Raw genomic sequence first — 15,606 nt, 5'->3', positions numbered from 1 at the left:
GGCTTTCTTAAAGGCCGGGCACCCTGGACCACCCATCGTATGTCTGTTTTTCGAGGTTTTCCCGGTACAGATCATACAAATGGGTGGACTCGTGCAGCTTTGGGCCTTATGACCTTCAGCGCCGCATCGCCGACACAGTTTGCGCCTGTCAGGGCCTTTACAGTCCCACGACTTGTGTCCTGGTTCCAGACACCTAAAGCAAACCTCTGGTGGCTCGTGGAATGTCAAAGGACATACGCACCAGCCCACCTTTATCCGCCCTACTTTAACGGACTTTTTAACGTCCGCCACAGGTAGCTGAACCAGAGCTATCTGTGTCCCTGCTGGCCCCTTCCGCAGCCTGACGGCTGTGGCGGCCACCTGAACATCGCACTGTTGCCGCAGTGCCGTGACGAGCTCTTCCGCTTCGGTGATCTCGTCTAGGTTTTGACCTTCAGAGTCGTCTCATGCGTAAGAGCCCTCACCTCCACTCCATCACCAAGGACCTCTTCTGCCAGCCTCTTGTAGGCGGCGCCCTTGTGATCCTTCTCGCGCTTAAGCTCATTAAGGATCATTTCACCCGTACGAGTACGTCTGATACTACGTACGTCGGCTCCAAGACCCTCAAGCTTGGCGTCGCACCTCATCGCCTTCAAGACGTCCGAGTATTTCGACTGTTCGGTCTTGATGACGATAGCGTCGCCTTTTTCGCGCCTGGCACCTGCCTTCCTACGCCTTGGCTTGGCGACCTGCACTTCTGCCTGCGGATTCACCTTCTTCTTCCTCTTCCGCTCTACCTTTGTCCAAGGAGGGTCCTCTCCTTGGATCGCCCTGCTCTGTGGCTGCTGAGGGCCCACCATTGGTCGCAACCCCTTGTTCCCATCGTTCCGGGACGGGCCAGCCTTTTCAGTCCCACCCTTCCCAGCTTTCCGGGAACCCTGGCTGGGATCCGACTTTCCGGCATTATTACCGACTTTCGGGGTTATTATACGCCTGGCCTTGCGGGCGCCGCCAGACAGCTCCTCACCTGACGGCTGCCTCGCCCGCTTCTGCGAATGCTTGTCACGTTTGTCACGAGCATTCGCTTCCACTCTCTTCGGACTACCCGCGAAGGATAAGGCCTCCGTTTGTGTAAACTTAGACGCTTTCTCCTTTGCGGGTTCCGCCGCTGCTACAGCCAGCAACGCGACCGCGTGCTCCTGCTTGGCCTCATCGACAGACGCTCTAAGCCGAGGTCTGGAGGTTAGGGAAGATTCATTTATTACGTCCATCGTTTTTCGGGATTTCTAGACCCCCCTCCCCCCTCTGTCACGCTATTTTCCTATACCTAATACACGTACTGTCACACTTTCTTAGACCACCCCTCCCCCCAAAATGTTGGACGTAATTTTTGAACGTTCCCTTACTCTAGAAATTGGATAAAGAACTCCTTTATGAACCATCTTTGGCATTTTTGTTGCCCCATGAACTCATTTACAAAATCCGCCAGGAAAAATGTCTTTCACGAATCCCAAGGACACCTTTATGATAGCTAAGACATTACTCCATAGATTCTTTCAAAAATGCGCACCAGAATTCTTAACGGTTATAAATCATCCACGGATTTCTTCAGAAATGCTTTCAGCTTTTTCATCAAAAAATTAAAAATGTCGGATTCTACCAGAAATTCTCCAATGATTTCTTTCAAAAATCTTCGGATATTATGTCAAAGTTTTTTCAGTAAAAATTTTACCAGGGATTTCTGCTCTGCCTGCTTCAGATATTTCCTCTAGAATTTCTCCAGAAATTCCTCCAAGGATTGTTTTTTTTTAAGGTTTCTATGGAATCCTTTTAAAACTGCGCCAGATTTCACTTTTTAAAATCTTCTAGGGATTCATCCAGAAAATCCTACGAAAATTTCTCCACGGATTCCATCAGAATTTGCAACAGGGATTCTCTTAGAATTTTTTTGAAGAATCTTTCGAAAATTATTCTTGTGGTTTCTTTAGCAAGTAATTCTGAAATTTCTTCAGAAATTCAAGAATTTCGAGAGAATTTTGTTTAGGAATTGCTCTATGGATTCCATTGGAAATTCCCGCAGGAATATGTCTTGGAATTTCTTCGGGGATTCATCCAGAATATCATGCAGGAATTCCTCCAGAGGTACTTGCTTGCACTTTTAGTGGTTCAGGCACGAATTTCTCCAAAGATTCCTGCAGGAGCTCAAACAGAGATTCTTTCAGTATTTCCTAAATAGTCCTTATCAAGTGAAATCGGAGGTGGAACACAGCGATTTTCAATAATAAGAAAGTGTTCGTGGATGCGCTGAAACTGGATGACAACTCTCTAAACCTCAGTGCAGACCAGCTGATTTCTTTAGAAATTTCTCTGCCATAAGGACAACTCTAATCTCTGCAAGGATTTTTAAGGACTTTTTTTCAGAAATATTTCCTAGGAATTTCTACAGGATTTTTTTAGAAATATCCCAATTTTTTTTCGAGTGATTTTTACAAAAGCTTTTCTAGGTATTTCTCCAAGTATTACTCCAGGTTTTTGTTTTCAAAAACACGGACACAGGATTGCATTAAGAAAATGCTTCAAGCGATTTATTAAGATAGGGATACATTCTTCAAAAATATCTCAAAAGACTTCTTCAGAATGTTAGAGATTTCTTCAGGAATTTTAGAGAAAGCCTTACTTTTAAAACTCTTCCATTTAATGTTCCAGAAACTCCTCCAGTAATTTCTTTAAAAATACTACAGAGATTTCTTTGGAAAAATTGCCGAGAAATTTCTTCAGAATTCATATATTTTTCTAGGCGTTATTTTTTTAAAGAATTTCTTTCAGTTGTTGCACAAAACATGAATGTCATAATTTTTGAGAGATATCCATTTGAAGATTACTAGAAAAAAAACTTTTACAAAATTTTCAGGAGGGGTTTCATTATATAATTCCTGTATGTTCTGAAGTTATGACTGGAGAAATTCCTGTATGAATGAATCGGACAATACCTGAGGAAACTTTTAAATGCCTCCTTAATTCCAAGAAAAACACATGAGAAACTTTTGGAGGAATTCTGGAAGTAATTCTGCTTGAGAAATTTTTGAAGGGATTGTTGGAAAAATTTGTGAAGAAAATTTAAAATGAATCTTTTAAAAATCACTGTAGAAATCCCTACAGAATTCGATGACAATGGTACCGTTGGAGTTCTTAAAGAAATCCTTCAATAAGTTTCTGAAGGAATCACTGAAGGCACTTCTGAAGATGCCTTCGGAGGAATTCTTAGAAGAATTTCATTCGCAAGTCCTGAAGAGGTTTGTATACAAAAATCCCCGAATCACTGCCTGGAAAATCTTCCACAAACAACAACAAAACACTGAAGAAATTTCTGAAAAAAATCCTAATGAATCTTTGAAAGAATACCTCAAAAAACAGGCAGGCAAGCATAGAAAAAATATTGATAAATTCCTTTACTGCAGATATTGTTGAGAGAATGTTTGGAGAAATTCCTGAAGCATTCCCATATTTGAAAAAAAAAAAAGCATTCCCTGGAGGAATATCTGGAGGAACTTCCAAAGGAATGTTCCGGAGAATTTTCAAGATGAATTTTTAAACAAATGCCTGAGAGAATCCTTGAATTTATGAAGCAATACTTGAAGGTACCTTTTGAGAAATTCCTTCAACTAGTACAAGAGTTCCGGGAAAATTTTTCGAACTTCTAAAGAAAAAAAAACCTCTAAGAAATTTATGAAGGAGTCTTGGAATCTCTGAGAAAAAAGTCTCCTGAAACTGCATCTTTTGAAGAAATTTAATGAGAAATTGTCTGAGAAAATCCTGAGAAAGACTAAAGGAAATTTCCTGGAGGAATTCATGAAACAATCTCTGAAGAAATTATCAAAAACAATACATGGACAAAAGTGGATTCACGAGGGATACCTGGAGGAAACCTGTGGAGGAGTTATTGTTGAAAACGTTCTAGGGCATCCTGCGAGTGTAAGGCCTTAAGGGCGGCTAAACTGGTACTGAATAAAGAGATTAAAGCGCTTAAGCGGATGCCCCGCAAACATTTTAGTTGTATAACAGTTGAAAAAACAACTCTTAAGCAAACTTCAGCTTAAGAAACTGTTATTCTACTATCTCTGTTTCTCGCATGTGCTACGATAATCTCTGTCAGGCAGCCAACATGACCATCTGGGGTGATGCCTACAGGGTCGTCATGGTCAAAACAAAGGGCGCATCAGTGTGTCGACCTCCACATAACCTGTGGATCAATCCTCGTCAATTCATAGCGACCGTTTTTGTTATATTAGTGATCCATTGGAAACGTTTAGGCAGCTTTTCAGTTCTGAAGCACCACGAAATATATGCTCTCAAACCTCAGTTAGACGCTCTCATTCGATCCGACACGTTCTGTGATTGAGATTGTGCATATTACCTAGGCAACCTACCCAAGTATTTCTTCAGGAATTTCTTCAAAAATACGGCCACAGATTGCTCCAGGATTACATTAAGAAAAATTTTCAATAGATTTATTAAAATGTTTTTTCAAGAATTCTTCTGAAATTTCTTCGGGGATACCTTCAAAAATATCTCAAAAGACTTCCTCAGAGTGATAGAGATTTCTTCAGGAATTTCAGAAAAAGGCTTACTTCAAAAACTACCGTTTCATCATCATGATCCATTTCAATAAGTTTCTGAGGAATACCTGGACGGTTTTCTGCAGAAATACTTGAAAGAACTCCTGGGGATACCGCTGGAGGAATTCTTAGAAGAACTTCATTCACAAGTCCTGAAGAGATTTGTGCACAAAAATCCCTGAAGCTCTGCCTGGAAAATCTTGGAGAAACAAAAAATAAACACTAAGGCCTTCAGATCTATACTTGTAACGAAGTATCGGATGCATCGTGACAGAGTGGACTTTACAAGTTCAAAATGAATTAGTTACAGCAGATAACAAATTGATCACTCAAACGTGACGAAGGTTTTGAAGTTAAAGCTTTCACGATTTTGTTAGAAGTGACGTACTAGGTTATTGGGAAATCGTCATTGCACAAGACACATGTGACGACTCACCTTTGCAGTTTTTTTGTGCATCGTTACAGACTTTATCCAGAAGGCTGCCCGTTTTGCAAAAATAAACTCACATGGACACGCGCCGCCCCAAGTCTGACGCTCTCAAACAATTGTGCGGAAAATTTTGCGAAAGCCATTCAATGGAGTTCCATTGTCTTCGTTAGCTTCTCGAATTCACATAAGGAGAACATCGTCATCGAAGATCTGTCCCGCAATGGTTTGTTCTAGAAAACACTTGTGCGCCAATAAAGGGACGATTGATTCTACGTTTTTGAGTATTATTGGTATAAATAGTGCATTCGGGCAAGGGTCAGGACATCAGTTTCAAGTGATCTTCCAAAAGAGCCATTTCCAACCAATACCCAAGATGAAACGTGCTCTGGCCATTGCTTTGTGCTTCTGCCTATTCACGGTAAGTTTTCACGCTACAGACTCAACTTGAAAAGGACTCCAACATAATTGTTTTGAACTCTCGTTTAACAGGCTGCAACCGCTGCTCCACAGCCAGGCCTGATCAGCTCCTTGACCGGAATCATTGGGACGGTTGTGGATGGCACCGCTACTATTATCAACACTGCCATCACTGGAACGACAAACATCATCACTGGAGTTCTGACTGGCATCACTGCAGGTATCACGGGCACCCAGACATCTCTTAACAATGCTATCAGCAATGTCGGAGGTCTAATCACCAACATCACAACGGGAGTTGTCAATGCCACTGGCACCGCTCTGACTAATGCCTTCTCGACATTGGTCAGCGCGCAGCTTGCTCTGAACAACGTTGCTGTGGCCGTCGTTGGAAATATCTCTGCCGATGCTGCTACCGCTTTGAACAAAACAGTCGCCGGTCTGCAGACCCTTGCTGCCAACCTAAACACCACTATTGCCAACGCCATCAGCGCTGGAATCACCGGAACCTCGACCTTCCTGAACAATCTGAACAACCTTACGAATTCTATCAAGTCTGCTATTCAGAACGTTACCGGAACCTTGAGCTCGGTTCTTCCGACTATTGCATCCAACATCCAGACTCAGCTGAACTCTACAGTCGGAGCTATCAATGGACTCCTTACGAACTTTGGCTCTTTCCTTGGAAGCGCTGTGAACAACGCTTTGACCAACGCTGTCAATGCTCTCGGAACGGCCGAATCTGCTCTCGGTAATTTGACCAGCAACGTTCTCGGAAACTTGACTACTCAAGCTCAAGCGGCTGTCCAGACCGGTGTGACCAACATCCAAAACCTGGCTAACGCTCTCAAATCGACTCTGGCCAATGCTCTTAGTGCTGGTACTATGACTGGAGCCACCCTTGCCTCGGCTTTGAACAACCTGACAAGTGCCATCAACGCGACCCTCCAAGGTATCAACGGTGTTATTTCCGGATCAGTCCCTACTCTGCTCAGTAACGTACAGAGTCAGTTGAACAACGGTCTCACCAACCTGGCTAACCTTGCCGCATCTATCGGAGCCACCGCCGGAACTGCCGTTGGTACCACTTTGGGCAATGTTGTTTCCGCTCTGGCCAACACCAAGGCTGCCCTGGCCACGGTGGCTTCGAACGTGCTTGGAAACGCTACCGCTCTGGTGTCGGCTGATGTCAAGGCTGCCGTTGCAGACATGCAGAACATTGCCAGCACTCTGAATGCCACCTTGGCTAATGCTCTTGCTAACGGAGCAGTCCTGACCAGCGATGTTCTGGCCGCCCTGAACACTTTGGCCGCCAACTTGAATGCCACCGTCCAGGCAGTGGCCGGTGCCATTGTGACTGCTCTGAACACTACCACCACTACCACGACCACGACTACGACCACTACGGCAGCTCCTACGACTGCTGCTCCCTTCTGCGGAGTCCTGTGCCAACTGATCAAGGCTCTTGGGTAAACACTTGGGAAAATTGGGAAACGTAAAACTTGGCAATAAATATCTCATAGCAAAGTATATATCCGTTTTTTTAATACTGAATCTAAAGAAAACTCCGCTTTTTTAATGTTTTCAGTCATTCTAGTAGCCTGTCCTACCATGATCTACTGCCTGTTATCTTCTCATATATTCATCTGGAAAGGTTCCCCGATGTTCCGCAAACTCGAAGTTCCCTGGATGTTTTCCCATGGTACACTTTGTGCATAATCACCCCGTCTCTCTCCCACAGGACTTCCGAGTGCTTAAAATCCTGCCCAGCAACCTGGACGAGATCGAAGACATCAAACAGGTTGGTAACGAATACTTCTTCAAGAAGGACGTCGAAGTGACGGTTGACGATGCGGAGAACGAGATCGTCCCGGACGTTGCTATCGATGAGGGCTCCAACCAACTCCCGCCATCCTCGTCCAACGAAGCCAACAATCAGTTCACGGAAACGTTGGACATTGTGGTTCTTCCACCGCCCACCAAAGACGCCGATGTGTACGAGAGCGTATTGGATGGGGCCGCCTCGACGGCATCCAGCGGAACGACCATCAACCTGGTGGAGCTGATAACGCCCACTATGGGATCGCCGAACGTCAGTACGTCCGGTACTTCAACCGGTGCAGTTACGCAACCGGTTGCGACTACGTTGGGTCCCGTCACGATAGACGGAACGCTGGAGAGCTACCCGGACGTGGAGTCCAACGAAATCGAAGGGGAAGGAGTGCGGGTGAATAGGACCACTGCAAGCGCAGAGGACGGGTTCAGTTTCAACAATAGAACATTCCGAAAAATGCAGGAAGCGATCCTGGAGGGTATCAGTGAAGGATCGAACGGTGACGGGGGTCCCTACCCGACCAGTTACGACGATGATGACGAAGATGATTTCGAAGACGAAGATGACGACGGAGATGACTACGACGGCAGCGACCGGAGAGGTCACAAAAAGTATATCAGGTAGGTGGAAGCTTGAGTTGTATTCAAAATTGTTAGAAAGCATCATCTTAAGGTCATCTCCAGCAGCGTATGTGAGTTTTCAAATGCATACATTTCCCAGAAAAATCAAATGAGAATGTTGTGCACACTTAAGAAAGCCAGTAAGTGCTCTATTCGTAACTGCTACAAAGAAGCTCGAATGGGAGTAGTGCTAGAGTGGGGATGTCCTTAAGTTGCGTTCTTCTTTGAAATGTATCAAATTCTGACTATTTAATGCATATTATCATAAGGTAGCTGTGTGTTTCTGCACTACACAGCAACAGAATTCACTTATTTGTGAACTAAAGTGGAACAGCACAAAAAAAGTAAATTATAGGTCCAGCGCTATAAGAATTAAGCGCCAGTAAGTATTAGCCCACCCTCTACAATGAGCTTTAAGGTGAATATAAAGCCTGTATCCGCAATAATCGGGACACATAAATACGGCTGTAGCGGCTGTAGAAGGAATGAGTTTATTACCGACAATAACGGCAACAATGGGAAGCCAAGCATGATCTTAAACGTTTGTTTTGTTTTGTATTTATATTTGTTAGTTGTTTTGCTTAAAGTAAGAATAATAATAATAAAACTCGCTATAAAGATAAATGTTACTAAAAAAAAAGAAAAGGATGAAAAGTTGTTAGTAAAATAAAATGCTATTTGGGAACCCCTGCTCCAATAGAAAACTACTATTCAAATTAGTTAAGAATTTCTAATGTATGCCCCCCGATGGAGTACTAGATGGGGTTAGAAAGGGGAACAAAATTTATATGTATAAACACGAAATCCGGGATGGAAAGACATGCCAGAGGAGGATCATCGGAGGGGGGGAGGTGATAGAGGAGAAGGAGGAGATCTTTGGAGGAGGAAAATGGGAAGGAGGAATCTGGGGAGAGTCGATTTCTGGACAGAAGCCGGACTGGACATTGAAGCGAGGTGCTTTAGTAAGTGGTGCGATGGTGATCTTTATGAAGAACCGCGTGAAGAAGTTTGTGATTTTTCGGAGTGACAAGTGCTCCAGAGTTCGAGTCATATTGGACCATATTCGCGGATTAGTCATTTCATCCGCGAAGTAGAGGTGGATTTAGCACCCGACCGATAGTTATCCAGCGTTACGCTGAAGATAAATTGTATTACGCGGATCACCACCAAGTATTGGATCACCCTACTCTGGTACGAGAACCTCATCCTGGAATCACGGCGCACATCTAGTGATTCACCACTGACCATCCAGCCGCCCAGCGGCGCGACGTCATCAGCCACCAGACATGCTTTCGACCGTCGGTCCCGAACCCGTCCCTTCACCCGAAGCGCCATCGTCTCGGCGCTCGCTCCCGCTAGCATCGTTTTGACGCCGACCACGTGCTCCGGCAGGTATGTCACCGGCTCCTCTCCCTCTACCTCACCACAATGGGCCCCAACGAAGAAGATAGAAACATATGCTTGTATTTACTAACCCACACACCCTAGATACCAATAAAGTAGTAGATTAAATCAACTCGGTTCCTTTGATTTCCAAAAGCGAGAGATTAATTCCCCTATAAGTCTGCTTGGCCTTTCCCTTGTTCGCTAAATTTCAGTTGGCAGGTAAGTGTAGGGTTGCTCAAGTTTCCCCCTGGTCAATGCCGACCCTGAGGTACTTTGAAGGTGAGCTGGCCTGGGCGTATGGACGCCGATGCCACAGGACGTGTGGAGCGTCCCATCGGTTGTTACAAGTTCCAGATTCATCTGGTTACCTCGTTTTTTTCTGAAATGCTTGAAACGCATTGTCGATTATCACATCTGTGATGTTCGTCTGGCTGACATGCCTTTTCATGTGAACTCACATGCTTCCCAATTTGGGATGTCCACAATGACTCTTTTACACAAAGTTGTATACGTTTTCAAGAAAGTACTCGCTCAAACGTAGTTTTTGCTTGGGTGATTTCTTGAATATTTAGGATGCTTTCGATGATGTGCCTTTCAATGTCATATTGAAAGTGGCATGGCGTCACAAGCTACCTCCAATGAGCTATAGGCTCTCTTTACGCATATGCGTTTTACAATGTCCTTTTCAGGGCACTGGTTAAACCCGTTGTGGTATGGGTTATGAGCTCTGATTGCGCTTATGCGTTCATTCCCTCTTCTAGGGCACCCCTTCCTATTTCATCACCGTTCCCTTTCCTAATCCCATTCCATCCCTTGTCCCATTCCCTCAGGTAAATGATGAAATAGGCTTATATGTATGGCGATGGCACAAATGTCCCAAATGGAGGATAACGTGCCTCTGGAGCCGGCCTTCTGATACCTGATACCTGAATATAAAGCCTGTATCCGCAATAATCGGGACACATAGGTACGGCTGTAGCTCTGTAATGAATCGGTAAAATTGGCCAAAAAATTGACTGAGAACTCTTTGGTTTATGTTTATCATTTGTGCCGAATTTCATAAAAATCGATGCATTACCCAGGTAACCAATAAGCAGTTGAAATTGCATTAACTTAGCACTATATGCGCCTTTACTGCTGGTCATTAAATGCTAATACGCCGTATATGCGCCATAAGTGCTAAATAAATGCAGGTTTTGGCCCAATATACGGCTGATTAACTGCTTATCTTTCCTATCCCCAAAAAATCGATCATAAACAAAAATATTTTTCCCTGCGCATTTCAGTCGCATTCTTCCCTTTCTATTTTACTCACACTCTCCTGTGCAACTTTAGAGGCTGTTGTTTACTTTAGCAGTTGTTTTTTGCTGATCCTGCTGAAATTGGGATTCAATCCCACAATCCTCTGGTTGATGATGATGCTGAACCGCGCTACTGGATAAGCTATAGATGATCAGATAATGTGCCTTGATTTTTTGATCTATTAAAGGCTTGAGTACCACACCGGCAGTTATGTTGCTGTGCCCGGACAACGGCTCGGACAAGTTCTGATAGTTGATCCATCCACATAATATACGATGGCATAATTGGATTTTTATTCCATGGGATTTATTTGAAAAACATTTGTTCTCTCATTCATTTGCTCTTTTGCTACCAGTAAATGATAGGATATCTAAATGATAATGGTTCCTATGGTCGTGGAACATGAATCGATAAGTTGAAATGTGCAGCAGTTTTAGCATCGCTCATATCTCTTAGCAGTTTTATGGCAATGAAGTAGCAGTTAGGATGCTTGTTAACCAAAAAATATCGTGCATTTGAAATGCTTCACAACAGCTGTCAGATTTTGAGCTGCATTTTAATTGCTAATATATAGCAATTCAGCAGTCGAACTGCTATGATATAGCAGCAAGCAGATATAATTCTGTTTTATAGCTGAAATACAGCTTATTTAAATGCTTATTGGTTACCTGGGTACTTTTAACTGTGGATGAAAACAAACAGACCAGGTTTTAAGCATTTTGTACAATCACGACCAATTTTCATGTACGATGTTTGGCTACTCATAACTTTTTAATTTCTCTGCCAATTTTCATGAAATTTTCACAGAAAGTAGTTGGTTATGTGTATATTATGCCTACAAAATTTGATGATTATTGGTATAGTACTTTCAATAGTACAATTGAAACAATAAAGGGTGCTAACTAATAGATGTCTGATGGGCTAAAATCACGTTCAGTCCCAATACATGTTTCGACTATAGAACTGTTAATAGTGCATCGATTTTTTTTAAATTTTGCCTTTGCAACAAATGTAGATGGAGAAGTTTGTGTTTAAAATTTCAGCCATTTCCTTTGCCAAATTCAAAAGTTACAGCGCTGAAAAGCAAAACTAGGGGCTGTACAAAATACAATGGCGCACATTCTACTCTTTCATTGCTACAACAAAAAGTACTGCACCGATTCACATGAAATTTTGTAGGTAAAATGAACACATCAAAAGATGTTATTAGGCCAAATTTCAGCAATTTTAATATATCCATTGCAGAGTTACAGCTGTATTTCTATGTCCCGATTATTGCGGATACAGGCTTTATAACGAAGCCACACCTCGAATTTTCAAGAGCACAAATCTGAAAAACCGAATGCCGGTTTGAGCTGAAAAGTTGATCGATTGACCACCCGCTGGTGGTGACCAATCGATGAACTTTTCAGCTCAAACCGACATTCGGATCTTCAGATTTGTGCTCTTGAAAATTCGAGGTGTGGCTTCGTTATATATTCACCTTAAACATCAGGGATCAGTGGCATCAGTGTCAAAATTGGAACAAAGATTATCTTGAAATTGCTGTCAAATCTACACAAACCCGTGTTTCAAACGAGCAGAAACATGACACCACTCTCTCTTCCAGTCACTTTATTAGGGTCATATTTAGATTTAGGAATTTTAGATCTATCGGATCATATTTTTTTTTTGTTACATCATAACATCCCAAGGAGCCAGAATATTTAGAGATTTTCAGCTCTAATAGAATGCTTTCGCACCTGATGAACACCGAGCATGTTATCCATTGTCTACACCTATCTACCTACATGTATCCCATCATGCTCTATGAGCCTATGTCCACCATAAACATTGTAGTCACGCGTATATGCGATGTTATATGCTCTCCAAATTAATCCGAGACTTCAGCCAAATGGTTCATTAGACCAACCAAGATTTCGGTAGTATCTTCAGCTATTCCATTCATCAAGTTAAATATTGTGAGGCTACCGTACAACCTGCAGTACAACCGATTTATTTTCCGATAAGGGAACGTTCATTAATTACGTCACGCTTTTAGGGAGGAGGGGGGTCCAGTGACCCATACAAAAAATTCAGAGCATACAAAAGTGTGGGGGAGGGTTCAAAATGAGCAATTTTTGCGTGGCGTAATTTATGGACGTTCCCTAAATTAGATATTCAAAGTTCTCCAAATCATCATGGTGATCAGGGCACATGATCTACCACAACAGTCAGGTCTCTTTAAATGTCCCCGGTTAACCCTTTATAATGCCGAGAAAACTAGAAGAGTTGTCAAAGAATACTATTATGGAAATGATTATATACATAATTACATGTACAAAACAATTTTTGTTTGAAAAAACTCTCAAAAATCTAGGTGGCAATAAAGTTGCCACTGCCTGTTTAGGATACTTTTCTTCTTTTGACTTTGTCAAAAAGCCGGAAAAGAGATTTCAGAGTGAATTAGGGCTTAACTCATAATATAAACTGCGTAGTTCAGCTCATGTCAACCCATAATTTGATTATTTCTTAAAATATTTACCAAATCTATAATTTTACTTTACAAACTTATTGAGCTAATTTTCTTTACGTGGTCAAATTTAGCCATTTTTGAGACTACAAATGGTTCCCAAATTGATGTTAAGGCTTTGTTTAGTACCAAAAAAATACCAGGCGTTGTTAGTAATCCCAATTTTGTGTAAACCAAAAAAAAAAGTTCAAATTAATTGCTATAAAACAGAAAAAAAAAACAAACAGTAGGTGGCAATATAGTTGCCACTGCCTTATAAAGGGTTAAAGGGTTCTTTTGACTTTGTCAAAAAGCCGGAAAAGAGATTTCAGAGTGAATTAGGGCTTAACTCATAATATAAACTGCGTAGTTCAGCTCATGTCAACCCATAATTTGATTATTTCTTAAAATATTTACCAAATCTATAATTTTACTTTACAAACTTATTGAGCTAATTTTCTTTACGTGGTCAAATTTAGCCATTTTTGAGACTACAAATGATTCCCAAATTGATGTTAAGGCTTTGTTTAGTACCAAAAAAATACCAGGCGTTGTTAGTAATCCCAATTTTGTGTAAACCAAAAAAAAGTTCAAATTAATTGCTATAAAACAGAAAAAAACACAAACAGTAGGTGGCAATATAGTTGCCACTGCCTTATAAAGGGTTAACGAGACATATTCAATCAGATTCTATAAATCCAGCGATTTCATTGCATCCGAAACTTCATGCCAAGTAATGCATAAGATCCAGGGGGAATGACACTTCCTTTACTAACCGGAAAAATCCGCATTTATACACGCAGAAAAAGTATGGTTCAATCAAAAATATTTGAGTTAAACTCAAACAAATTGTCAATTTGTTCAAGCCACAAAAATAAAACTGTTTCAAACAAATCAAACGTCAGATTTGAAGCATATGCTATCCATGTTTGAAAAAAACATCCATCTTTTATTCATTTTTGACAGGTTATGTTAGAAATGAATGTAAAAATTTATGTTTTGTGCGGCAGGTCAACCCTACGGAAATATTTGTTTACCCATTAAATTTACAAATTCTTTCCCAGTGCTGGGAAAATCCACTTCCCCTGTTGCACTTCCAATGCCAACCTCATGTAGATTACATACGCTCCCGAAAATAACGGGATTTTGTGGAAACTTTCGAGGAAAACTTAACTTTTTCGCAGTAGGAAAACTTCTTCGTTCTTCCATCTGGAATTTGAGAATTTTGTTTATGCTCTCGATGACAGAACAAAGGGCTCTTCAATGGGTATTGTACAAATCAATATGTAATTGAATTTGATAAACCGGTATTTTTAGCATCATAACGTATCTACTTAGTTTTGAATATTGACTTCGGTAATTTTTTTACGAAAATAGAACAGCCTGAACACAGCAAAAATGGATTGTTTACCTTTTGCTCACGTTTTTGACAGTTGGTGTACTTGAGCCACAGTAAAAACGAGTATCGAAACTTTAAACGGCTTTAAAGCCAGATGGATTAATAAATTGTGGCACATTTTGATATATCTAAGATATTCTATCTCCTCTATTACCATAATCCAAAACTTCAGGTCATCTAAATAAATCAGAAAAGGCACAAGATTTTTCCCAAGTGAAAGCAGCTGTAGCAGTCGAAATGTTAATTATCAGCCGAAAGCATTTGAGTAGCACATCTAATTGGGTTTTAATTTGTTTTTAACTGAAAGTCTCATAAATAAAGACAAATCAATCAATCAATCAATTTGTTTTTAAAATGATTGATTTTTGAATTTTATGCGAAAGAGCACCTTTTTCTGAGCCATTGTGATTGTTTTCAGATTTTTAGAACTTTATTTTAGTACCTAAAATCAATTTCAAAGATATTTTCACAGACAAACAGACGCATCACTTGGAACAAAATGCGATAGTAATCATTGTCACGAAAACATATTAAAAAAATAGAGAGACGTGTTATTTCTGTAAACACAAGAAAAAAATAGTTTGCAGTGCTTATTTTTTTCAAGGAAATCGTCAATATCTATTGAGTGGAATGACGTAGCAACTTTCTCCGCGCACGAAAATATGCGTTTTTTAAAGCTCTAAAAGTGATTCTTTGACTACTTTAATGACAAATGAAATAGAAATGATAATGAAACCACAGACAAACAGACGTAACACTTGCGAAAATTCCATCGACCACGCTTTTAACGATCATTTTAAATTTTCATAGTTGTGGCTTTCACAACCAGAGGCGCGCGCATCGTTTTTCTATGTGTTTGACGTTTCACACTAGTGCCTTCTGTTGTCGATATTGCACAACACAGTCATTCGTGCAACTTTTCCACCAGGTGATGATAGTGTGAACTAGGCGATGGATTTCCATGTAAATCGTTCAAGGTGTTACATCTGTTTGTCTGTAATGAAACGATGAAACAAAAAATATAGAGCCATGAAACGATTTGTTCTAGCGCCAGCCTATGAAAACTATAGGAAAATGCTTCAAATTCAGACAAAACATTTTTTTCGCTTTATATTTTTAATTTCAAATTTCT

The 15,606-nt window shown here is 41.2% G+C and overlaps 2 protein-coding genes across 6 annotated transcripts in view; both read left to right on the top strand.

The window, feature by feature from the left end:
- LOC109429299 (uncharacterized) overlaps window positions 1-15,606 on the top strand; it is a 785,311-nt gene that overhangs the window by 407,146 nt on the left and 362,559 nt on the right. For all 5 annotated transcript variants that reach the window (XM_062850599.1, XM_062850602.1, XM_062850601.1 and 2 more), the window contains exon 7: window positions 7,184-7,896. In XM_062850599.1, the coding sequence (XP_062706583.1) occupies window positions 7,184-7,896 (713 nt within the window). The remainder of the gene's footprint in view (window positions 1-7,183; window positions 7,897-15,606) is intronic.
- On the top strand, window positions 5,289-6,972 carry LOC115258936 (uncharacterized). The gene is made up of 2 exons (XM_029859454.2): window positions 5,289-5,443; window positions 5,515-6,972. Exons 1-2 carry the CDS (start codon window positions 5,399-5,401, stop codon window positions 6,913-6,915), a joined length of 1,446 nt encoding a protein of 481 aa, XP_029715314.2. The 5' UTR covers window positions 5,289-5,398; the 3' UTR covers window positions 6,916-6,972.

The sequence above is a fragment of the Aedes albopictus genome, chromosome 2, assembly GCF_035046485.1.
Source record: "Aedes albopictus strain Foshan chromosome 2, AalbF5, whole genome shotgun sequence".
NCBI lineage: Eukaryota > Metazoa > Arthropoda > Insecta > Diptera > Culicidae > Aedes > Aedes albopictus.
Note: the sequence above shows the minus strand (reverse complement) of the source record. Positions and strands in the feature narration are given on the sequence as shown.

Bases quoted from the DNA above. Each gene is read 5' to 3' on its own strand.
- LOC115258936 (XM_029859454.2), top strand. From the start codon at position 5,399: ATGAAACGTGCTCTGGCCATTGCTTTGTGCTTCTGCCTATTCACG. The intron at 5,444-5,514 runs GTAAGTTTTCAC...CTCGTTTAACAG, and splicing joins TGTGCTTCTGCCTATTCACG to GCTGCAACCGCTGCTCCACA.